The 25,519-nt window shown below is 41.6% G+C and overlaps 1 protein-coding gene across 3 annotated transcripts in view; it reads left to right on the plus strand.

Moving 5' to 3' along the window:
- The window catches only part of SMARCA2 (SWI/SNF related BAF chromatin remodeling complex subunit ATPase 2), a 187,193-nt gene that overhangs the window by 77,943 nt on the left and 83,731 nt on the right, over positions 1-25,519 (plus strand). For all 3 annotated transcript variants that reach the window (XM_048849469.2, XM_048849471.2, XM_048849470.2), the window contains exons 18-24: positions 32-142; positions 3,728-3,970; positions 4,304-4,417; positions 8,323-8,430; positions 9,506-9,592; positions 11,016-11,062; positions 23,073-23,239. In XM_048849469.2, the coding sequence (XP_048705426.1) occupies positions 32-142; positions 3,728-3,970; positions 4,304-4,417; positions 8,323-8,430; positions 9,506-9,592; positions 11,016-11,062; positions 23,073-23,239 (877 nt within the window). The remainder of the gene's footprint in view (positions 1-31; positions 143-3,727; positions 3,971-4,303; positions 4,418-8,322; positions 8,431-9,505; positions 9,593-11,015; positions 11,063-23,072; positions 23,240-25,519) is intronic.

Consider the following 25,519-nt stretch of genomic DNA (forward strand, 5'->3'; position numbering starts at 1 on the left):
ATTCTTTATTTTATTTTCTCTTCACTTTCAGGGGACACCTGCCATGCGTCGCTCACTTGTTCCTCAGCTTCGAAGTGGAAAATTTAATGTTCTTTTAACTACTTACGAATACATAATAAAAGACAAACACATTCTTGCTAAGGTAAAAATTAATTTCTGTCATCTCTTAACTGCAAACCCTCCTCCATGTCACCAGATTGTGTCTTGCATGAAACTTCTATTACGTTGCCCATAGAAATCATAGAAATGTAGGACTGGAAGGGACCTCGATAGGTCATCTAGTCCAGTCCCCTGCACTGGAGGCAGGACTAAGTGTTATCTAGACCATCCCCGATAAATGTTTGTCTCACCTGTTCTTAAAAACCTCCAATAATGGAGATTCCACAACTTCCCTAGATAATTTGTTCCAGTGCTTAATGACATGTACAGTCAGGAAGATTTTCCTAATGGCTAACCTAAATCACCCTTGCTGCAATTTAAGCCCATTACTTCTTTTCCCCTCCTCAGTGGATAAGCGGAACAATTTATCACCCTCCTCCATATAACAACCTTTTACATACTTGAAGACTGTTATCATGTGTGTGTGTCTCTCTCCCCCCGCTGTCCCCCTCAGTCTTCTCTTCTCCAGACTAAACAAACCCATATTTTTCAATCTTTCCACATAGGTCATGTTTTCTAGACCTTTAATCATTTTTGTTGCTCCCCTCTGGACTTTCACCAATTTGTCCACCTCTTTCCTGAAGTGTGGTGCCCAGAACTGGACACAGTACTCCAGTGGAGACCTTCTCAGTGCTGAATAGAGTGGGAGAATTACTTTTTGTGTCTTGCTTTCAACATTCCTGCTGATACATTGCAGAATGATGTTTGCTTTGTCCAACAGTATTACTTTGTTGACCCATATTTAGTTTGTGACCCACTATAACCCCCAGATCCTTTTCTGCAGTATGCCTTCTCAGGCAGTCATTTTCCATTTTGCATTTGTGCAATTGATTATTCCTTCCTATGTGTAGTATTTTGCATTTGTCCTTATTGAATTTCATCCTGTTTAATTTAGACCATTTCTCCAGTTTTGTTAACATCGTTTGGAATTCTAATCCTGTCCTCCAAAGTGCTTGCAACCCCTCCCCGCTTGGTATTGTCAGCAGACTTTAAAAGTGTACTGTCTATGCCATTATCCAAGTTATTTATGAAAATATTGAATAGAACCAGACCCAAACCGATCCCTGCAGGACCCCACTCAATGTGCCCTTCCAGCTCAATTGTGAACCATTGCTAACTACTCTGAGTACTCTTTCCAGGTAGTTGTGCACCCACCTTATAGTAGGTTCATCTAGGCTATGTTTGTCTAGTTTTGCTTATGAGAAGGTCATATGAGACAGGTATCAAAGCCTTACTAAAAGCAAAATATATGACTTCTACCATTTGCCACCACTCACGAGGCTTGTTACCCGATCAAAGAAGGATGTTAGGTTGGTTTGACGTGATTTGTTCTTGACAAATCGGTGTTGAATGCTCCATATTTCCTTCTAGGTGCTTACAAATAGAATGTTTGATTATTTGCTCCATTATCTTTCTGGATACTGAAGTTAAAATGATTGGTCTATAATTCCCTGCATTGTCCTTATTCCTCTTTTTATAGATAAGTACTATATTTGCCCTTTTCCACTTCTTATGTCTCTCTCCCATTCTCCATGAATTCTCAAAGATAATCCCTAATGGCTCAGAGATCTCTTCAGCTAGTTCCTGAAGTATTCTAGGATGCATTTCGTGAGGCCCTGCTGACCTGAAGACTTCTAATTAGTCAAAGTAATTCTTAACTTGTTCTTTTCATGTTTTAGCCTCAGATTCTGTCCCATTTAAACTGATGTTCACTATGTTAGTTATTCAATCACTGCTATCTTTTGTGTGTGTGTGTGTGTGTGTGTGTGTGTGTGTGTGTGTGTGTGTGTGTGTGTGTGAAAACTGAAATAAAAGAGGCATCTAACACTTTGGCCATTGCTGCAGTTTTTTGATATTGTCCTCCATCCTCATTTGGTAATGGGACTGTGCTGTCCCCAGTCTTCCTTTTGCTTCCCATGTATTTATAAAATGCTTTCTTGTTACCCTTTATATTCCTACCTAGTTTAATCTTGTTTTGTGCCTTTCTAATTTTGTCCCTACATGCTTGTGTTATTGTTTTGTATTCATCCTTTGTAATTTGACCTAATTTCCACTTTTTGTATGTCTTTTTTTTTTTGAGTTTTAGGTCATTGATAATCTCCTGGTTAAACCAGGGTGGCCTCTTACCATACTACTGTCTTTCCTACGCATTGGTGTAGTTAGCTCTTGGACCCACAATAACGTCTCTTTAAAAAATTACCAACTGTCTTGAACTCTTTTTTTCCCCCGAAGGTGTGATCATATTTGTTTCTCTGTTCTGTAAAGCAGAGTCCCTGGATCTTCTCTACGCTTTTTAATAGTATTTATCCTGATCTTTAGTCTGTGACCTCTGCTATTCCAGTTCTGTGTTTCTGGGCAGAGACTGACCCCTATTACAAAATTTCTGGTTGTGTGGTGGTTTTTATTTGTGGCCACATAATAACTTATGCCTTAAATTTTATATCCAGAAAATTTACATCACCTAAGGATCCAGTTTTCTTAATCTAAATGTGTCCTAAGTATTGTTGTTGTTGTTTAAAAACTCTCAAACAGACATGAATATTGATGCCTCAGTGGTAGTGGATGTATTTTTAAAATGTGCAGCTAAGGTATTAGTAGTACTCTCGATATACATAAGCAGACCAACAAGAGAGACCTGGTGATCTTATTGTCACTCTGTCATTCCTTTCCCTTCCTCTCACTCTTTTGTTAAGACTCTGACTTGTCATGTTCAATGTAGTTGACATGCTTTTTGGAGCATAGATGCTGCCTGGACTCGTTTGGGGAGGCACCTAGTACATCTCTGAATGCATGAAAAAATAATTAATACTAAATCCCAACAGTTTGTATTGTGCATGCAGTATTTTTCTCTCCTTTTTTTTGCCCACCTTTGTTCCTTGTCTTCAGCTCTTAGGCTGTAGATGGCATTGGTCTCCATGTTTCAACATCTGCTCTGACTCTGCATTAAATCTTTCGTGGTGGGAGCTGAAATTTCCTGGGGTGACATCCATTGCTGGCTTCCTTCATTAAGAAGTTGCAGTGCCTGAAATGGCCCTGGTTACATTGCCCTGTTTTGTTTCCTCACACTTAAGTTAGATGGAAGGATTTGGCTGAACTAAAGGAATGTGTATTGTTGCTGTCTTATGTGCCTGTTTGAAAACGTATATTTGCTTCTTCTGAGTTTTTACTTGTGATGACTTCATTTAGAGTTCTTGGTTTTTCCTCTTCCCCTAATAACTCCTACCCTGACCCTACAGTATTAGGGTCTCGTAAGGACACCACCCGGTGAAAGATCCTAATGTGGGGAATGAGCTGTTAGCAGTTGCAGGCTCAGATAGAGTTGTACCTCAGCCTCCGTTTGTTCCTCCTCCATTACGTACAAGGTCACTTCTGCCTGGATAACACTATATTGGACTTCTATCCCTAACAAGAACTACCCTTAAAGCTAAAATAGCCAAGACTCAGCCTCTCTTTCCTGTTCAATGCGGGTGGGAAGCACTTAGCACTAATTCTGGCAGTGTCTCATCTCCATGTCAAAGGGTCGCTTTTCTGAGTTCACTAACTCGGCCAGAATTTTTTCCTGTTGTAGATTCGATGGAAGTATATGATAGTAGATGAAGGCCATCGAATGAAGAACCATCACTGCAAGCTGACTCAGGTCTTGAACACCCACTACGTGGCCCCTAGACGGATTCTGTTGACTGGGACACCACTGCAGAACAAGTTGCCTGAACTTTGGGCTCTCCTCAACTTCCTCCTCCCCACCATTTTCAAGAGCTGCAGTACCTTTGAACAGTGGTTTAATGCTCCATTTGCCATGACTGGAGAAAGGGTACTGGAATGGTTTGCTTAAATCTAATCAGAAAATAAACAATAGGATGAAAACAAAATGGAACCCATGGTGTAGGAATAGCATCTGAACTGTCCCTTGTACTCACAGAATTATAATCCTAATGTAACAGTTACCTTCATTACAACTTTACAATTCTTCACTTAAATTTCTCTTTCTGGACTCGGAGTCCTGTTTAATAATAAAATACAAGAGTACAGCATGGGGTAAATATTGCACATGTATTTGTAATGAGGTATAATCTCCCACATAGTCATAATATGACACAGTTCGCTGACTTATGTTGTAGTAACTCTTATAATTACATTTGTGAAGGTGGACTTAAACGAGGAAGAGACTATTCTGATCATCAGACGTCTCCACAAAGTGTTACGACCCTTCTTGCTGAGGAGACTGAAGAAAGAGGTTGAATCTCAACTGCCAGAAAAGGTTTGTGGGGGGAGGATTTCATGAAAAACTTGTTCCCCAGTGTCTGAGATTTTTGTACAATTGTTTTTCTTTTTTAAAAGCACCATACAATATAGCTGTTCAGGTGATCCTACAGAAGGAAACTTCCTAGAGCCACCAGTTAATTTTTAAGAAAAATCTTTAAATTAACTAAGATTTCCCTTTAAAAGAAGAAAAAGCTACAGGTGAGGACTTCGGAAGTTGGCAGAGGATTCCTGTGTGCTCAGTCATTCATCCAAATCCTGTGTTTGACAGTTTTGCTAAAACTGTCAGTACTAAAGTCCACAATATAGTTTTAGTACAGCTTAAAGCTAACTGTGTCTGCTAAAACTGGTTTACATAAAATGTTTGTTTCCGCAGTATTTATATTCAGGGCATTAATAAAAACCAGCCTGACTTATTACTGAGGGTCAGATTCTACTGCTTTTACTCTCTCTGGTAGTTGCATTGAAATAATTGAAACTCATAAAGTCCCATGTTAGTAAGGGTAACAGACTCTGATTCTGCATTAGGGAGTCAGAAACTTTCCAATGCTGTCTTGTGGAGTTTTTTTAATCTTTCACACAACTTTTAACCAGGTTATCATGCATCTCAGAATTTTTCAGAGCCAGATAACTAAAAAAATCCAACTTGGCTCCTTCTGCAGTTGGAAGGGTTTATTTCACATTTTACAAGAGACATATATAAACCCTATAAGTTACTTCATCTTTGTATAAATATGCAAGTGCCAAAGTTTACACCCTGTTAGAATCCCAAACTGAATTTGGAGGATACAGGAATCCAACCATTTGTGCCTTTCTGACACACCAAGCCCGTGCCAAATACTGATCCTATTTCTGTCTTTTTAGTTATATACAGCTAAAATTTAAGCCTAAAAAATAATGTATTGCAAAAGAAATCAATTACTCTTGACTTTCTCCCTTCTCCTAAACCTGTTCTATCAGTGTGAGTGGGCAGATAATTGAAATATACAACCCAAATTCTGCTCTCTGAAACACATTCAGGAGTCAAATCAATGGAGGAGAGAGATGGAGAAAAAGGAACAGCATTGCACTGATATTAAGTGAACCTTGAAAACTATTTTTTGCCATTCCTGCATTACACAAGATCAATGTGGCAGATAGCAGAGGATATGTCGCAACCAAATTTCACAACAGTTAGCAATATGTGGCCTACTATCTCCATTACCTTACTGAGAAGACAGAACTAACCTGGACTTAATTAGAGAGAAGCAGTTTATAGGCTGGCTTTGCTTCCTCACGTTTCTTTTAAAATACGTGAAGCTCAATTTGATTAGAACATGAATCTTAGGCTCTTACAATTAAAATACCAAGGGCATTTCAAGGTAGAGTGTAAAACCTCCGTTTACTTCCTTAGTAATGATCACACACACAGAGAAAACTAGGTAGCAATATGCGGTAGGTGGATCAAACTCCTGGAAAGCAGAAAAGTCACAGGCAGTTCCTATATAAACCTTCCTACGCTATGTGCAACCTGTACATATAGGATGTGATTCAGAAGAAATGCTGCCCTAGCAAATTGTTATACTGTGCTTGGGATGAGAGAGCTCCAGGACCTGGAAGCCAACCTTCAGGAGGACACAATATGTGCCAGGTAGCCTGGGAGCATAAGGGAGTCCTGAATTACACCCATTTTGCTCGCCGGTTCTGGCGTGACTGTCTGGCACAAGCTTCTCCAGGCCATGGTCAAGATACTAAGAGGGGTACTCCTGCCTATATTGCTTTCCAGCCTCCCAAGATGTAACTCTGTAAATATAGAGGCAAATGGATGAATTCAATCAAAACAGAACATAAAGATTTTGGAAAGGTCTTCCTGTTAATTTTCTTTGTTATTCCGCCAGCGTCTCATGTTGTAAATGTGACACAGTGGGTCCTTGCTTACTGTGGACCCAGTTCTGTTCTCACTGAAGTACATGGAAAAACTGGCAAGATTGAACTTTGATTCCCAAATAATCAGCAACAAGGAGACTTCGTATTTAGTTACGTTAGATCAATTTCTTGGCACATTTATTTCCATACGTACTGTGTTAATTACAAGAAATAGTCAGAGCCTTTATGGATCTCTGGCTGCGAAGTGGCGCTTGCCAGTGCTGTGCAAGTGTGGGGAAGATGTTTCAGTCAACCTCTTCCTCTCTGGCCTGCGACAGTCTAACGATCTCTGTCTTATCAGAACACAATGCAAACAGCACAAATGCTGAAAGATAAATAGGTGAGAACCACAGCATTCAAGTCCAAATGAAAGTTGTGCGGGAGAAGGAGTCTGGGGTTTTAGTTTTTCCCACTGTAGACAGAGGGGGCAGCTGTAAAATTCAGCTCTGGCTTCAAATATGGAGTTTGGGGGATATTTGACTCCCCAGTGAAACCCAAAACAATTAAAGGTAAGTAGTAATAGGGATATTTTGTTACATGATTTTTATTGTGATATTGTACTAACATTGATCGGGATCAGCATTTTGAAGATATAAACCAGCTCAGTAGTACAATTTATTTAATGAAAGGGGCATATAATACACATCTTTAATTAAGTGTTGTGAACGTTATTGCTATTATGCCTTCCTCCCTCCCAACATACAGTGTTCATACCAGCCCCCTTTGCAACATTTTTGATTAATTTTAGCTTGGAACATACTCAGATTTGAGACTTGACTGAATTGCTACCAGTACAATCCCACTATTTACATTTTTGTTGCAGTTCAGATTTCTCCCCGTTGACTGTCAGCGAGAGCCACTGTATTCGGTAGCTTTATTAAAAAAGAGGGATTGATAAAATGCTTAACTGTGTTTGTTTAGGGGAGTTGTGGTTGTATCCCCCTATTTTAAAAAAAAAAAAAAGTTTTCAAGTCCAGTGTGGTGCATTGGAATTGTTGACACAAGATGGCTATTGACAGTTCCATCTTGTCTGACAGGTTCTTGGTAAGGAAGCTACTAAATGAATATTCAGTTTCCTCTCATCTGTGACCTCATCCTCCTGATCCTCTGAGCTGAAAATAATCCAATCATATTTTAATCAGTTTATTAAACATTAGGTGGCTTGCTGATTTACTTTTAATCACATCCTGCAAGATTTCTAGCCATTAATATGGCTTTGAGTGCATATTATGATTTTTAGTCTAATTATTAAAAACACAGAGAGCATATACCAAGCCAGATTTTATGCATGAGTTATTTTGTAGAAAAGTGTGTGTGTTTAAAATTATGTAGGAAAAATCCTATCTGTATTACTGGCTTTGATACTGATACATGATCAGAACAAACTAAAGACGAGTTAGTTCAGCCAGTGTTACCTGAGTTGAATTTTTGGGTTTACACCACACTTTACTATAATTGCGAACAGTTCTCTCATTCTTTCCTGTCTGTTTAGAAAAGAAAATACATATTTCCATCCAAACGTTCTTAAATGGCATTATACTTAGGGCTGAATGTGAATCTCATTTGTTTTGTGACAGATATACAACCACAACTGATCTTTTAAAAATATTTCGCAAGTGTAATAAAGAAAATTCACAAGTTATTGGTCGTTCATTTTGAGAGCCCTTATACAATTATAAAAAGAGAAAATATAAAAATCTCTCTTTTTGGCTTCTTTGCTGAACATCATTGAATTCTCATGCTCAGAGAGACCAAACAATTTACAGCAGACAGGGAACCCAAAGAAATTTTGGAGACAACCATTAAAATGAGTGGATCTGGATTCCAAGAGTGTGGGTGACCACTTTGCAATTCTCTCTTTCTCCCTGGGAGATGTAAGATGTTGCTGGGATACAGGTGTTCCTATGAGGGGAAAGACCTGCAGTTAAATCATCCTAACATTATTATAGCCTGGCAAAACTCTGTGCTCCATTTACTTACTGTTATTTTTCACACTAGGTTGAATATGTGATCAAATGCGACATGTCAGCTCTTCAGAAGATTCTCTACCGCCATATGCAAGCGAAGGGAATCCTCCTCACAGATGGCTCCGAGAAAGACAAGAAGGTACAACGGGAACTATAATACTTAACAACAATACATTATGGCGGTGTGTTTACTGAATGTATGACTGCCAACACCAGCCTGCTTATTAAAAAAATAAGTAAACTTTTTGGGATATCCTACTGCAGATGTGTCAGTTGGGAAAAGAATTTGCCCACAACTGAAATGTTTGTGCAAAAAAAAAAAAAAAAAAAAGTCTTTGTTTTCCGGTCACAATGCAAAACCTAACCTTGTTTTTGATATATAATTGTAAAGATGCATTTCTGGGTGCAGTGTTACAAAACCTCCCTCAATGGCTGAAACCGAATAGGGAATCCTGAGTAAAATAACTGGGATTGTGGCACCATGGGCTGCATCAGGTTATTTATCAAAAGTGCTGAAAAGCACACCAAAAGTCCTATTCTCACTCCTCTGGAGTCTCTAAATCCTCCTGCTTCCCACCTGGTTCCCAGGCTTCTTGTCCAGTCAGTGCTGTCTCCCCACTCCAATTTCCAGTACTAGTTTCCCTTCCCCACCCAAAACTCATCATCCCTTATTAGCTACTTCTAGAACATTTTAGCTTCTTAGAACCATGTGTTGTTCTTGTGGTTGACAGAGAAACAGATAGATTCAGGTAACTGCCAAAGGAAGGCACTGCAGAAATGAGAAACAGCTGAACAGAATCATGCCCTACTTGTAGGGTTTAGACATCACATAGTCTGTGGCCTCATAAATCTAGATGGCAGACAAACATTGCCTCCCAATATGACCACTGTAATTAGATACAAACCCCAGGCCCCAGTACACTTCCATGGCTTACACTTCCATGGCTTTCAGGTCTTCCATACCTTTTTCTTTTAGACCACACCCCCTCTGATAATGGAGGTTGCACATGGACTTGAGGGGACAACCAACTTCATTTTACTATATAGCTTCTTCAGGGAGTTTCCTGTGCAACTCTGACATTTCATTGCACAAGATGGCCTTCAACTTTGGTGTAGAAATATAGAATGCCCCCCTAAAAATTCAGATTTTAAACAGTCTTCAATTAACTAGCAATTCAGTTTTGCCATTTGACTTGTATTTTTTCCTCCTTTAGGGAAAAGGTGGGGCAAAAACTCTTATGAACACTATCATGCAATTGAGAAAGATATGCAATCACCCATATATGTTTCAGCATATTGAGGTAAGGCTGTCATGTTCAGTTTGCTTGGTCTTTTCTGTATAAATGGCTAATGTGATAGAAAACCAGGGTTAGAGGATTACATATGTATGAAAATCTAACCAAGGCCATATTCAAGTCTTAATTTTTATGTATTCTTTGCAATTTACTTAAGGAGTGGTTCTGAAACTTTCTAAAATTTGGTACTTACTACTGAATAAATACACTCTTCTCTCTTAATTTTGAGGCATATGTGGTCGGGGAAGTCCCTGCCACTGTCACTTGTTCTGGAAGTGGCAAGTTTGGGGAATGTACTCATTTGGTTACTGCTATGGCTGGGCAGTATTTCTACAGTGTCCTTAGAGTCCTCTTAACTTTAGAGTTCTTGCAGATCTCAGCTTTATTAGTTGAGAGAAATAAAAACGGTCGGGGACCTGTATGTATATGGTATATCTGCCTGGCAGGATTCAGTTTCCGAGCTCTGGCTAGTTCCTTAAAAATGTGATTGTGAAGGCCAATATATATATTACAGCCCAGTTTTCGCACGGTACAAAATTAAGTGCTCTTAGCCAGAGGGCCAAATGTCCATCTGTCCGCTCAATTTTTCCTCCTCTCTGGATTTCTTTTCACACATGATTGTGTAGGCATAACAGCATAGGTGGATGTGGATTCAACAGCATGCCTATCAGCAGTATAACTGGGAAGAGAGGAGTCACCAGATTTTCAGCTGCATCTTTAAATGACTTATGAGGGGCTTGTTCTTTTGGGGGCTATCATCTTCTTAGGGGGAATTTCTGTGTTCAACATGACTCCAAGACTTCATTCCATTAGTTATATGTCATGTATATGTAAACTTGCCTAAAACATGAAATATAAATTTTGGTTTTAAATGCCCTTACTCTGGAACCTCACTAATTCTACTCTACTAATCCTTCATAAGGCACACCAAAAAAGGTGGTCTTTCCCCATTGTTTGGCAAAAATTTAATAGGCGTGCAGCAATAAGGTGTCTCATTACTGCACCTTTGTTGTTTTTACAAAACATAAATGTACTAGTACGTTATGAAATATTATTCTAAATAACTAACATGAAGCTACAGTTCACAAAGTACATCTTGTCGATACATTATCATTTTGGGTTTTTTTGTTTGCTCACTTGCTAATTCACAAAATTCAATAATTTCCAAATGAGTCTCCCAGTAATTAGTGCAAATTAAATTCTACTGTAGTTGTAATCTGGTAAAGTGCACACTGAGGGAAATCATTCCTACAGGCCATGCATTTTAAGCAACAGTGGAAAATAACAGCGCACTTGTACCATAAGGCTGACTTCAAGGTGTGTGAGTGGTAATGAGACTTGAACCCTAGCATTCAACAGATAATTATAGTGCTGTTTTTGGATTACAGTATAATCTCAGTGTCTAATAATCCACTTATATTATTTGCAGGAGTCCTTTGCTGAACACTTGGGCTATTCAAGTGGTGTTATCAATGGGTAAATCCTTTTTTTTTTCTTCATTGTATATTTGTAATGAAGCCATTGGGCAGGATGCTGTGTTAGTTTCAATAGTCATGTTATCAAAACTAAGCAGTTTGCAAAACAAATTCAATCTTACAGTTAGACGTAATGTATTTTATAGACCCTAATCAATTAAAAACTTTCTCTGTACTCTAAATGGTTCTTCATATCATCTGCAGTTATGCAGTCTCAGAGGCTGCTGCTTATTCCAAAGGGATGCTTCCTTCTTGGAAGCAGCAATTTAAAGCTGCTTTGGTACTCGTGTAGTAACTAGAGACTTCCCAGGCTCCAATCGGGCTTTTGTGACTATTAGGGCAGGCTCAATGTCTACTCCAACATCTAAATAAGGAGCAGGTTTTTCCTTGGCTGACTTTTTAAAGGAGCCTCGTGTTTTGCAGATAACTTCCAGTGGCTGGGTACTTGATGGAGTTTAGCCTGGCAAATGATTAAGAGGAGCGGCTCATGGCAATGAGTATGTGTGATTTCCATCAACTTCAGACAAGTGATTGGGAGTAGGATCGCTTCCTCCACTAAAATCCCAAGGATTGAGTAGGGTGGAAAGGATTTCTGCTCCTTGCTGTATCTGTTTACAAACATTCTTCTTTGAGTTTGTGTCAGTCTGGATCTACTCTGGTTGTGCATATGCCTCATGAATGTGAGATAGGAGTTTTTTGAATAGCATAGAATCATAGAATATCAGGGTTGGAAGGGACCTCAGGAGGTCATCTCGTCCAACCCCCTGCTCAAAGCAGGACCAATCCCCAACTAATTCATCCCAACCAGGGCTTTGTCAAGCCTGACCTTGAAAACCTCTAAGGAAGGAGATTCCACCACCTCCCTAGGTAACGCATTGCAGTGCTTCGCCACCCTCCTAGTGAAAAAGTTTTTCCTAACATCCAACCTAAACCTCCCCCACTGCAACTTGAGACCATTACTCCTTGTTCTGTCATCTGCTACCACTGAGAACAGTCTAGATCCGTCCTCTTTGGAACCTCCCTTCAGATAGTTGAAAGCAGCTATCAAATCCCCCCTCATTCTTCTCTTCTGCAGACTAAACAATCCCAGTTCCTTCAGCCTCTCCTCATAAATCATGTGCTACAGCCCCCTAAAAATTTTTGTTGCCTTCCGCTGGACGCTTTCCAATTTTTCCACATCCTTCTTGTAGTGTGGGGCCCAAAACTGGACACAGTACTCCAGATGAGGCCTCACCAATGTCAAACAGAGGGGAATGATCACGTCCCTTGATCTGCTGGCAATGCACCTACTTATACAGCCCAAAATGCTGTTAGCCTTCTTGGCAACAAGGGCATGCTGTTAACTCGTATCGAGCTTCTCGTCCACTGTAACCCCTAAGTCCTTCTCTGCAGAACTGCTGCCTACCCATTCGGTCCCTAGTCTGTAGCAATGCATGGGATTCTTCCTCTAATTTGTGTAGGTCCCTCTGTATCCTATCCATACCCCCCAGTGTATCTACCACTCCTCCCAGTTTAGTGTCATCTGCAAACTTGCTGAGGGTGCAGTCCACGCCATCCTCCAGATCATGAATGATAAACCAGCCCCAGGACCGACCCTTGGGGCACTCCGCTTGATACCGGCTGCCAACTAGACATGGAGCCATTGATCATTACCCTTTGAGTCCAACGTTCTAGCCAGCTTTTTATCCACCTTATAGTCCATTCATCCAGCCGATACTTCTTTAACTTGCTGGCAAGAATACTGTGGGAGACCGTATCAAAAGCTTTGCGTAAATCAAGGAATAACACATCCACTGCTTTCCCCTCCTCCACAGAGACAGTTATCTCGTCATAGAAGGCAATTAGGTTAGTCAGGCATGACTTGCCCTTGGTGAATCCATGCTGACTGTTCCTGATCACTTTCCTCTCCTCTAAGTGCTTCAGAACTGATTCCTTGAGGACCTGCTCCGTGATTTTTCCAGGGACTGATGTGAGGCTGACTGGCCTGTAGTTTCCCCGGTTGCTCCTCCTTCCCTTTGTTAAAGATGGGTACTACATTAGCCTTTTTCCAGTCTTCCGGGACCTCCTCCGATCGCCATGAGTTTTCAAAGTCCATGTACACTGTCCCTCCTTGTGCTTCTGTATGAGAGCATGAACAGTGGGGCAGCCATAACCCTCCCTCAGTTTTCTTACCATCCATGGCAGAAAGACAGGACCTGGCAAAAGTGCAACCCACTAGTTCTTAGCTCAGGCTAAACTTCTTTGGTATCTTCCAAAGTCTTCAGAACCACTTCTAATCTACTATGTGCCACTGCCATGAACTGATCCAACCTATCTAGACCAAACTCTACTGGTCATGCCCCACTGTGCAGAGCTCCTTATTATGACCGATTTAAAACCTGCCAGCTTCAAAACTTGCCCATGCTGCACTGGTGTAATACCCCTGAGGAATGGACACGGTAGATATCTCTTCTGCCTGAGGGAATTGCATATTCTGAGCAGGTGCCTACACAGAAATCACGAGATGTGAGGTTGAAACCCCATCTTCTGGAACAATCCATGCATGTCTCATCAGACCCTGAGGAAATGAGTTCCAGAACCCTACTAGTGGAGAAGCCAGCATCATCGAATGTGCCATCGAGCTGCTAGGCAGTGTCTCATACTAGCACAGAGAAGACGGCATCGAGGAATGTTCCAACATCAAAGTTGATCAACATTAATGTTGAAGCCAGAACGAACACCTCTGGTGTTGAAGTCAGTCACAGAGAGGACTGCTTAAAGCAGAAGGTTGAGAAGGAGCTCAGTATCCTTTCATAAGAGCAAATATCAAAGCCTCTGGGGAGGAGTCTACCAATCCTTGCCCGGTATTGAGGGCTCGGGGAAGGAGCAGCTTGTGATGCAGCAAACTCCAATAGTACCAATGATGCAGTCCTTAGCCTTGACCCCAGCCTCATGGAGGGGATAGGACTGCAGCTGAATGTGACCCACCAGTGGTACTGAGTCACCTGCATCCATACAGACTCTCCCACCAAGAGCACCTTACATGTTGGAACGACCCCAGGAAGGGGTTTACTCCTCACATCACCGGGACACATTCATCCCATCATCAAGAAGAGAGCCCTCTCCCTTGAGGTCCACAACCCTGCAGGCTTCTCCTGCAGATCTCTACCTTGATCAGTCCATTGAGGTTGGCACTGACTGGCCGACACCCAGCAAATCAACCATACTCCTATGGTATGCCAGCATGGCCCTACTGTGGGGGCAGAGGGAAGGGGTAGCTTGCCATTGTAGGCATGGAGGAAAAGGAATATCTCTCTCCCTAGTGATATCCCTACCACAGGCTCCTCTCTACCAGGAAGAGCCAGATGCAGGCGCAGAGCAACATCAATCTGAAGTATATCTGCTCTTCATCAACAGATGGGGTGGCATCCTTGGTACCGGTGCAAGACAACTTTAAAGCATTTCATTAGCTCCTTGTGAAGTTTACTGAAACTCTGGAGATTGAGGCATGGATCATCCCGGAGAAATTTCATAAGCTGTTAGACGTCTTGTCAGCCTCTGGTCCAGCTAGGACGATCCTCCCTATTAAAGAACTGCTCGATTCAGACAGATCCTTCTGGCAGATATCAGCTGAAGTAACACCATGGTGAAATGAGTTGAGAAGAGATACCAGGTACACACTTTGAGGTTGAGTTCTACACTCATCCCAACTGGGGCTCCTTAGTTGTATTGATCATGCAAGAGAAGTCAAGGTCAAGCAAAAACACACATAAGGCAAGGAACCCTAACAATTTGATCTGTTTGAGAGGATGTTGTACTCCTCAGCTTTGCTATGGATGTATGCTAACTGCCACACCGTGTTACCCTGTCCCATGTTAGAAGTCATATTTGGCTAACATGCCTCCTCACAAAGCTCCCTCATGACAGCAGAAAGATGCTTGGACATAATTAAGGAAGGCCAGTTAGTGTCAAGATGTCTTTGCAGGTGATGATGAAAATATTGGATACCAGCCATTTCTGGTGATCATGTGCTGAGCATTGTGACTCCAAGCATTGGGCATCATGAGAGATATGTGGGCCATGATTGAGGACTTGCCTTTGGAGGGCTGACAGCTGTGAAGTGAGAGGACAGACAGTGCTCTGTATGGGCTGAAGGACTCCAAAGCTATCCTGTACTCTGGGGGTTTACACCTTGGCTCCCTGTTGCCCTTCACCTCAAATGAGACAATGCACACTGTCTTACCATCCCAAACAGACAGAATATGATGCCAAAAAGCATCTGAGATCCAAACAAGAGGTGCCAGCCTCTCTTTTCCTTGGCAACACACTTCACTACTTTGATGCATCAGCAAATTTGACAAAATGGTAGAGTGCCACATTAGTCCCAGTCGAGAGAGCATGACCTTCAGAAGCCACCTCACTCCATTCAACTAAGTGTGGTCTGCCCTGACATCACACAGATGGGTGTTAGAGATCATACACTGTCTCAGTTTCAGGACGGGAACACTTGCCTCCTTCATTCCATCTTTTGAAGCTCAAGACTGGTTTTTGGCTCTTGATTTGCAGCATGAATACTTCCACATAGCTATCCACCCTGGCCACAGGAAGTACATAAAATCATGGTTGGGTCCACTGGGAATCAGTACATGGTTCTACCCTTTGGAGTCTACGCTACACTGAGAACGTTCACGAAATACCTGGCGGTAGTGGCAGTGCCTTTGAGAAGACAGGGAATCCACACCTACCCGTACCTGGATGGCTGGCTGATCAGGGCAGGTTCAGAAAACTGACAGGGTTACCGTATATATTGTCCCTGTTCTCTTAACTAGGACTCCTTGTAAACTATGATAAATTGTCTCTCACAGCATCACAGGCACTAGAGTTCATTGAGGCTTTAATAGAGTCCAGATTGGCAAGAGTCTACCTGCCAGAGGACAACCAGTGGTAAACAACCTACATACAAGTCCACTGACAGCAATAAGCTTGTGTCTGGGACTTTTAGGTCACATGTCAGCATGCACGTATGCAACACCACTTGACAAGAGTTCGTATAGGGACTTCACAGCTGTGACTGAGGTCTGTAGACACCCCGTTCAGACATCATGTGAACAGGAGGATCACAGTGTAGCCTCAAGTTCTGTGGGACGTTGCTTGATGGTTAGACCTGGTGAACCTGAGAAAAGGGGCATAGTTCTCAATCCCCTCCCCAACAATGACTCTTGTCAGGGACTCATCAAGGACGGGCTGGGGTGTCCACCAGAACAATCTGCAGATGCAAGACACATGGTCTTGGGATGATCTGAAAACTCTTCTCCATGATGTTTCCATGTGGAGCCATCAGACTGGCCTGCATAGCATTCCTGCGCATCTGTGAAACTCCGTGATGCAAATCTTGGCAGCACACCTGGGATGCAATATACAAACAAGGAAGGGGTGCTCGATTGTCCCCCTCTGTGCCAGGAAGTCATTAAACTTTGGGCATGGTGTCAACACAGAGTGATCCCAACAGTTCTACATCTTTCAGGGGTCAGCAATGACCTAGCAGACTTTCTGAGCGGGCATATGGCGTCCAACTACAAATGGTTGATACTGAAAACCATTCTAAACCCAGTATTACATCTGGGGCAGACTTGTGTCATAGACATGTTCACCACAAAGCTCAATACCAAGTATCTGAACTAGGGCTGTTAAACAATAGAATATCAATTTAAATTTATTAAATTTTTTGGATGTTTTTCTACATTTTCAAATATACTGATTTCAGTTACAACACAGAATACAAAGTGTACTGTGCTCACTTTATATTATTTTTATTACACATATTTGCACTGTAAAAATGATAAAGGAAATAGTAATTTTCAATTCATCTCATACAAGTACCGTAGTGCAATCTCTTTATCATGAAAGCGCAACTTACAAATGTAGATTTTGTTGTTGTTGTTACATAACTGAACTCAAAAACAGACTGATGTAAAACTTTAGAACCTACAACTCCACTCAGTCCTACTTCTTGTACAGCCAGTTGCTAAGAGAAACAAGTTTGTTTACATTTACGGGAGATAATGCTGCCCACTTCTTATTTACAGTGTCACCTGAAAGTAAGAACAGATGTTCACATGGCATGGGTAGCCAGCATTGCAAGGTATTTATGTGCCAGATATGCTAAACATTTGTGTGCCCCTTCATGCTTTGCCACCATTCTAGAGGACATGCTTCCATGCTGATGATGCTTGTTAAAAAAATAATGCATTAATTAATTAAATTTGTGACTGAACTCCTTGGGGGAGAATTGTATGTCTCCTGCTCTGTGTTTTACCCACATTCTGCCATATATTTCATGTTATAACGGTCTCGGATGATGACCCAGCATGTTGTTCATTTTAAGAACACTTTCACTGCAGATTTGACAAAACGCAAAGAAGGTACCAATGTGAGATTTCTAAAGATAACTACAGCACTCCACCCAAGATTTAAGAATCTGAAGTGCCTTCCAAAATCTGATCGGGATGGGGTGGTGGAGCATGCTTTCAGAAGTCTTAAAAGAGCAACAGTCAGATACGGAAACTACAGAATCTGAACCACCAAAAAAGAAAATCAACCTTCTCTGGTGACGTCTGACTCAGATGATGAAAATGAACATGCGTTGGTCTGCACTGCTTTCGATCGTTATCGAGCAGAACCCATCATTAGCATGGATGCATGTCCTCTGGAATGGTGGTTGAAGCATGAAGGGACATATGAATCTAGCGCACCTGACACATAAATATTTTGGCGACGCTGGCTACAACAGTGCCATGCGAATGCCTGTTCTCACTTTCAGGTGACGTAAACAAGAAGCGGGCAGCATTATCTCCTGCAAATGTAAACAAACTTGTTTGTCTGAGCGAGTGGCTGAACAAGAAGTAGACTGAGTGGACTTGTAGGCTCTAAAGTTTTACATTGTTTTATTTTTGAATGCAGTTATTTTTGTACATAACTCTACATTTGTAAGTTCAACTTTCATGATAAAGAGATTGCGCTACAGTACTTGTATTAGAATCATAGAATATCAGGGTTGGAAAGGACCCCAGAAGGTCATCTAGTCCAACCCCCTGCTCAAAGCAGGACCAATTCCCAGTTAAATCATCCCAGCCAGGGCTTTGTCAAGCCTGACCTTAAAAACCTCTAAGGAAGGAGATTCTACCACCTCCCTAGGTAACGCATTCCAGTGTTTCACCACCCTCTTAGTGAAAAAGTTTTTCCTAATATCCAATCTAAACCTCCCCCACTGCAACTTGAGACCATTACTCCTCGTTCTGTCATCTGCTACCATTGAGAACAGTCTAGAGCCATCCTCTTTGGAACCCCCTTTCAGGTAGTTGAAAGCAGCTATCAAATCCCCCCTCATTCTTCTCTTCTGCAGGCTAAACAATCCCAGCTCCCTCAGCCTCTCCTCATAACTCATGTGTTCCAGTCCCCTAATCATTTTTGTTGCCCTTCGCTGGACTCTCTCCAATTTATCCACATCCTTCTTGAAGTGTGGGGCCCAAAACTGGACACAGTACTCCAGATGAGGCCTCACCAATGTCGAATAGAGGGGAACGATCACGTCCCTCGATCTGCTCGCTATGCCCCTACTTATACATCCCAAAATGCCATTGGCCTTCTTGGCAACAAGGGCACACTGCTGACTCATATCCAGCTTCTCGTCCACTGTCACCCCTAGGTCCTTTTCCGCAGAACTGCTGCCTAGCCATTCGGTCCCTAGTCTGTAGCTGTGCATTGGGTTCTTCCGTCCTAAGTGCAGGACCCTGCACTTATCCTTATTGAACCTCATCAGATTTCTTTTGGCCCAATCCTCCAATTTGTCTAGGTCTTTCTGTATCCTATCCCTCCCCTCCAGCGTATCTACCACTCCTCCCAGTTTAGTATCATCCGCAAATTTGCTGAGAGTGCAATCCACACCATCCTCCAGATCATTTATGAAGATATTGAACAAAACCGGCCCCAGGACCGACCCTTGGGGTACTCCACTTGATACCGGCTGCCAACTAGATATGGAGCCATTGATCACTACCCGTTGAGCCCGACAATCTAGCCAGCTTTCTACCCACCTTGTAGTGCATTCATCCAGCCCATACTTCCTTAACTTGCTGACAAGAATACTGTGGGAGACCATGTCAAAAGCTTTGCTAAAGTCAAGAAACAATACATCCACTGCTTTCCCTTCATCCACAGAACCAGTAATCTCATCATAAAAGGCGATTAGATTAGTCAGGCATGACCTTCCCTTGGTGAATCCATGCTGGCTGTTCCTGATCACTTTCCTCTCATGCAAGTGCTTCAGGATTGATTCTTTGAGGACCTGCTCCATGATTTTTCCAGGGACTGAAGTGAGGCTGACTGGCCTGTAGTTCCCAGGATCCTCCTTCTTCCCTTTTTTAAAGATTGTATTAATTATTATTCAATTAAGTGAATTGAAAATTACTATTTTATTTTTACAGTGCAAATATTTGTAATAAAAATAAATATAAAGTGAGCACTGTACACTTTGTATTCTGTGTTGTAATTGAAATCAATATACTTGAAAATATGGAAAACATCCAAAAATATTTATATAAATGGTATTCTATTATTGTTTTACAGCGCAATTAATCGCGATAAATTTTTTTAATCATGATTAATTTTTTTAATCGCTTGACAGCCCTAGTCTGAACATCTGCCCCAGGAGAGCAGTGAACCCAGGTACACAGCCTAACCCCTCTTTCCATGGTGGTCTAGAGGACTATATATGCTTTCCTGCCAACGCCCCTGGTCCCTAAGGTAATAGCTAAGATTAGACAGTACAAGACTTTGATCATCATGATAGCGCCATGGTGTCCATGACAGTTTTGGCTTTCAGACCTGCTACAAATGTCCCATCTACCGCCTGGCTTTCCCAGATGTAGTATTTCAGAACCAGAGTAAGATACTTCACCCAGACCCACAATTGTTGTACCTTATGGTTTGGATGTTGGCTGGCAGACACCTAATGACAGACTATGATATCAAAATTCTTTATGGGCCTCCTTCACACGTGTCCTCTGGTCAGAGATCCAACTCCCCCATGGGTCCTCAATGCTGTCCTTTTAAAGCTCCTAGAGTCTCCCTTTGAACCACTGTCGAAGTGCTCAGCACCTTACCTTACCATCAAAACGGTCTCTCTTGTCACCATCACCTCTGCACAGTCAGCCTTTATAGCCTTACACATCCTAGGACACTAGATGGGGTGGGCTCTGTGGTACTACAGAGAATTCTTTCCCAGATGTGTGGCTAATGGGTCTCGCCCACATGCTCAGGCTGTAACTGATCACCATATATGGGGTTGGGAAGGAATTTTCCCCCAGGTCAGATTGGCAGAGACCCTGGGTTTTTTTGGTGCCTTCCTCTGCAGTGTGGGGCATGAGTCACTTGCTGGTTTGAACTAGAGTAAATGGTGGATTCTCTGTAAGTTAAAGTCTTTAAATCAATATTTGAGGACTTCAGTATCTCTGCCGGAGGTTATGGGTCTATAACAAGAGTGGGTGGGAGAGATTCTGTGGCCTGTGATGTTCAAGAGGTCAGGCTCAATGATCGTGATAGTCCCTTCTGGCCTTAGTCTATGAATAGCCCTTTATTGGGGATATGGTGGTGCTGAAATCACATCCCAAGTTCATCCCTAAGATGGTCTTGGAAGTGCCACCTAAATCAGTTGATTACTTTGCCAAAACAGCACTGAACAACGTATAGTTTCGACAATTCCAGATCATTTCTGTGTTACCTCAATGGGCCAAGTCTTTCAGGCTGTCTCCCCACTTCTTTGTGGCCATATCTGGTGCATCAAAAGGCTAAGTTTCAGAGTAACAGCCGTGTTAGTCTGTATTCGCAAAAAGAAAAGGAGTACTTATGGCACCATAGAGACTAACCAATTTATTTGAGCATAAGCTTTCGTGAGCTACAGCTCACTTCATCGGATGCATACTGTGGAAAGTGTAGAAGATCTTTTTATATACACACAAAGCATGAAAAAATACCTCCTCCCACCCCACTTCTTTCATGTTTTGTGTGTATATAAAAAGATCTTCTACACTTTCCACAGTATGCATCCGATGAAGTGAGCTGTAGCTCATGAAAGCTCATGCTCAAATAAATTGGTTAGTCTCTAAGGCGCCACAAGTACTCCTTTTCAAAAGGCTAAGTGATCTTGTTGCAGAGATTTTCTGCAACAAGTAGACCACACATATTTCCACCTGCTATCAACTGGCTTGTGAACCTTTCCCTCCACACATCAAGGTGTACTCCATCAGGGCAAGAAGCAGCAATTTCAGTCTGTTTCTTGAGATCTGCAAGGCAGCTACATGGAGCAACCCACTAACTTTTGTTAAACACTTGACGTGCAGCCAGGTTTCAAGACTGCACTTGCCGTGGCAGCCAGGCTGCATGCCAAATTTGGGAGAGCGGTATTTCAGTCGTCGTTCAGCTAATACACCTGATGCCCACTTTCCTGAGGAGATACTTCTTGCCAGTTGGCTACAGTTGGATCTACACTGAAACATACTTGAAGAATGTTTACTTACACTACTTACACTGGTTCTTCGAGATGTAATCAGTGTGGATCCCATGACCCACCCTCCATCCCTGCTTTTCAGAGTTTCCAACAACAGGGGCTTTGGATTGCTAAAGAATTGAGGGAGGATGGCATCTTTTTGCCCTTGTATGGAATCATGAGTCAGCACAGGGTGCAAGCGTGTCTCTCACAGACACTCCAATTCAAAAAAACTCCAGTTTTGTATGCAAGAGGTGCATGGGCTCCTACAGTAGGATCCACACAGAGTACAATGTCACAGTGGGCTAGGATAAGTAACTGTTCTTTATCGTAACACAAAGAGTGTACTAACGTTTATGCCTGGCATATCCCCAGCAGAGGAGCAGACCCAGAACATGGTTTACTACTGCCTAAGGGTTGGGGAGCTCATTTACATTCTCCACTTGACTCCCTCCCTGTCCCAAAAAGTATGTGTGATTCCTGCTTATGTATTGAGTGACATTTGGCTTTTCCTGTCTTGCACACTGGTTTCATCTGCCTCCTAAATAGATAGGAGATGTGCAACAGGCCAATATGCAGGCCACAAAAGACCTGGTAACTTGTGGTCTGCATTGTAGTCTTAAAAAAGATGCAGTTCCTAATTGGAAATTTTATTTTAAAGCTATATGGCACATTTAGAGGGCAGTTGTGTATCATTTTCGTCTATCTTGTGGCTGTTAACCTAAGTTAGGTTCTCTAGTTAGACTCTCACCCTCTTACTGACATGTAGCTTAAACCCCTCTTACACAAACTCTGGATTCAGCCTGCTGAATCTGACTTGCAACTCACTTGCTGAGGGGCTTGACAAAAGGAGTCTAGTAATAAAAGGATGTTCAGGTTAAAGGAATCTGCCCCTTTTTTAAACTTACATCTTCCTCAGCCCTTTTCCAGCTCCTCTGAGTGTAAATTACACCAGTTTGGACTTATGCTTGATTACACATTGGTATGTTGCTATTAGGATGACTAAGGGAGACAGACTAATAGTACCTTACACATTGCCTGTGAATTTGACCTATGGCTCCAGGCTTGTCAGTGACTGAAAGCAGATCCAGCAAGCACTTATTTACCTATGAAACTATATTACCTACTCAAGAAATGTCTCTTGCTTGAAGAAAAATTAGTCAAAGTACTGGATTTATATAAAGGAAGATACTGGATGTGACTGAAATTTTAATGAGCTTTGAATTTTTAAAAAAGGGAAACTTCTTTTTTTCTAAAAATTCACATAATTCCCCCCACTCCAATTTTTTTAAAACAAATTCTAGAAAACATATATTGGAATCTCGGCATTCATTCAATAACAATTTTAGAGAGAGAAAAGTACTGTTAATTCTACTTTGGCAGGATAAAGGAATCTCTCCAACTCAACACCTGCCAACATTATTAGAAACACAGTTTTAGAAGTCGGCTTGTTAACGTTTTTATTGTGTTTTATTTTTCTTTTAAACAGAGCCGAGCTTTATCGGGCCTCAGGGAAGTTTGAACTACTTGATCGTATTCTACCAAAGTTGCGAGCCACTAATCACCGTGTGCTTCTCTTCTGTCAAATGACATCCCTCATGACCATTATGGAGGACTATTTTGCTTTTCGAAATTTCCTTTACCTGCGCCTTGATGGTAAGCTGAGAGAGGAAACAAAGCACTGACAATAATCTGGGAGGTGGTGTGATTCAATGGATAGGGCACTGGACTGAGATTCAGAAGACTTGGGTTCTCTACCTGGCTCTGCTACCATCTTGCTGTCTGGCTTTGGGCAAATCATTTCACCACTCTGTGCTTCTTTTTCTCCTCCCATTCTTTAGTTTTATCTGTTTGGACCGTAAGCTACAGTTTGTACAGCACCCAGCACAAAAGGGCTTCAGTCTTGGCTGGCATCTCTGCTCACTAACCTAATAATAAAAAATTAAAATACTTAGTCTGTATGCACTCAAAATACCACACTTGGAACATATTTGAGGCCATTACCAGGATGTAGTTAATCTAGTGATCCATCAGGTCTGGTCCAATTCACTGTTTTTCAGATAAGATGTAAAATGAAGGTGTGCACCATTTGTCAGAAATGAAGTCCCTGTGGCATTTTTCTCATGAGTAGGGGTGTTAACTGCACTGTTCTGGCCAAATTCCAATTGAAGAAATTACTTTCTACATTTTTAAATGCCCATTCGTGTTTATCCACTGGGATTGCTGTATTTTTGTGACAGGTAAAGTGATACCTAGATAACTTTACCTTACAGGAGAGTTGGGAAGGTTAATTAGTTAATGTCTGTGAGTGTTTTATGATCCTTGAATGAAAGCTGTTACAGAAATGTAATGTAGTAGTATTAAAAGAACATAAAACTAAAAATTGCCTGTTTTATCCACTCAGAGGATGAAATGCATAATAATCAACTTAAAATTAGAAAGATGCTTTTTTTGTCAACAGCATGACAGTATTCAGGATGTTTAGAGTGACCAACAACCTCTGTCTCTTACTAACAAGTTGAGTGTTGGCTCTTCCTTGCTTCCAGTGTCAAATGTGACAATATTTAATGCAGTGTTGTAGCCATTTTGGGCCCAAGATTTAAAGGGTGGATGGGTGATATGTAGTATCTTTTGTTCTTCTCACCATTTCAATGAATGATTACTTCACCCATTTTGTGTCTCTAATATTTAATGGGACAGTGTGTTCAGTCAAATAAAATATCCATAGAAAGATAGCAATTATAGGAAAATATAACGAACAATGCCAACAATGCTCAAGTTACTTTTGGGTACTCACATTATCAAATTTTAAGTTGATTCAAAGCTTTTCATCCCTCAAGTGGGGTAAGTATTATTAATACCAAGGACTTCTTTAGTACTTTCCATCTAATGATACATTAATGAACATAGCCTCAAGATACCCTACTGGGTAAGAAAATGTTATCTGGTTGTACAGATAGGGAAATTGAGGCACAAAAGTTGACTTGCCGAATGCATCAGAGGAAATCTGGGGCAAAGCTGGGAACAATACTCCATTCTGTGCTTTTAACTACACGACTATCCTTTCTCTATGCAATTGACTTCAGTTTTATCTTTGACATAATAAAACCCAACAAAATACTGTGGGCATCCAAGACAGCAGACTTAGCTGTGACATTTTACATCACTGTATACTACTTACTTTAGAATTAATCCTTCCTTATGCTAGAATGTTGCTGAAAATACATACATGTGTAAATACCTCTTATTCCTGTCATTTTGCAGTGTGGTAGACAGCATATTAGAGAGACAAGGTGGGAGAGGTAACATCTTTTATTACACCAACTTCTGTTGGTGAACGAGACGAGCTTTAGAGCTACACAGAACTCTTCTTCAGGTCTGGGAAGGGTGCTTAAAGTGTCACAGCTAAATACGAGGCAGAACAGGTTGCAGCAACCCCCCAGCAGCGACCCTTCCACTTCTCCCCGTCCCCGCAGCAGCGACCCCCACCCCCCTTAAGATTTAGTCAGGGCTATTTATAGTAAAAGTCATAGACCGGTCACAGCCTGTGAATTTTTGTGTATTGCCCGTGACTGGTCCATGACTTTTACTAAAAATACCTGTGACTAAACCGTAGCCTTACCTATATCTGGCCATGGCGTTCTTATTGAAGGAATATCTCATAGAAAACCCTCTCAAAACACTCACCACACTAAGGGCCAGCTTCCTCTAGGACATAACCAACTTCCTCCAGAAACCTGGCAACGTGAACAACCTCCCTCATAACACCTTCCTTGCCATTATGGATGTCACCTCCCTATACACCAGCATCCCTCAAAATGACAGTGTCATGGGATACTCACTCACCGCAGGTGGTGCTTCCTTCTGGCTGTTCTGGGGAATGGCTGTCTTTATTCAAGGCTAATTTAATGGTGTCCAGTTTGCAAATTAATTCCA

This window comes from Caretta caretta, chromosome 5, assembly GCF_965140235.1.
Source record: "Caretta caretta isolate rCarCar2 chromosome 5, rCarCar1.hap1, whole genome shotgun sequence".
NCBI classification, from domain to species: domain Eukaryota; kingdom Metazoa; phylum Chordata; order Testudines; family Cheloniidae; genus Caretta; species Caretta caretta.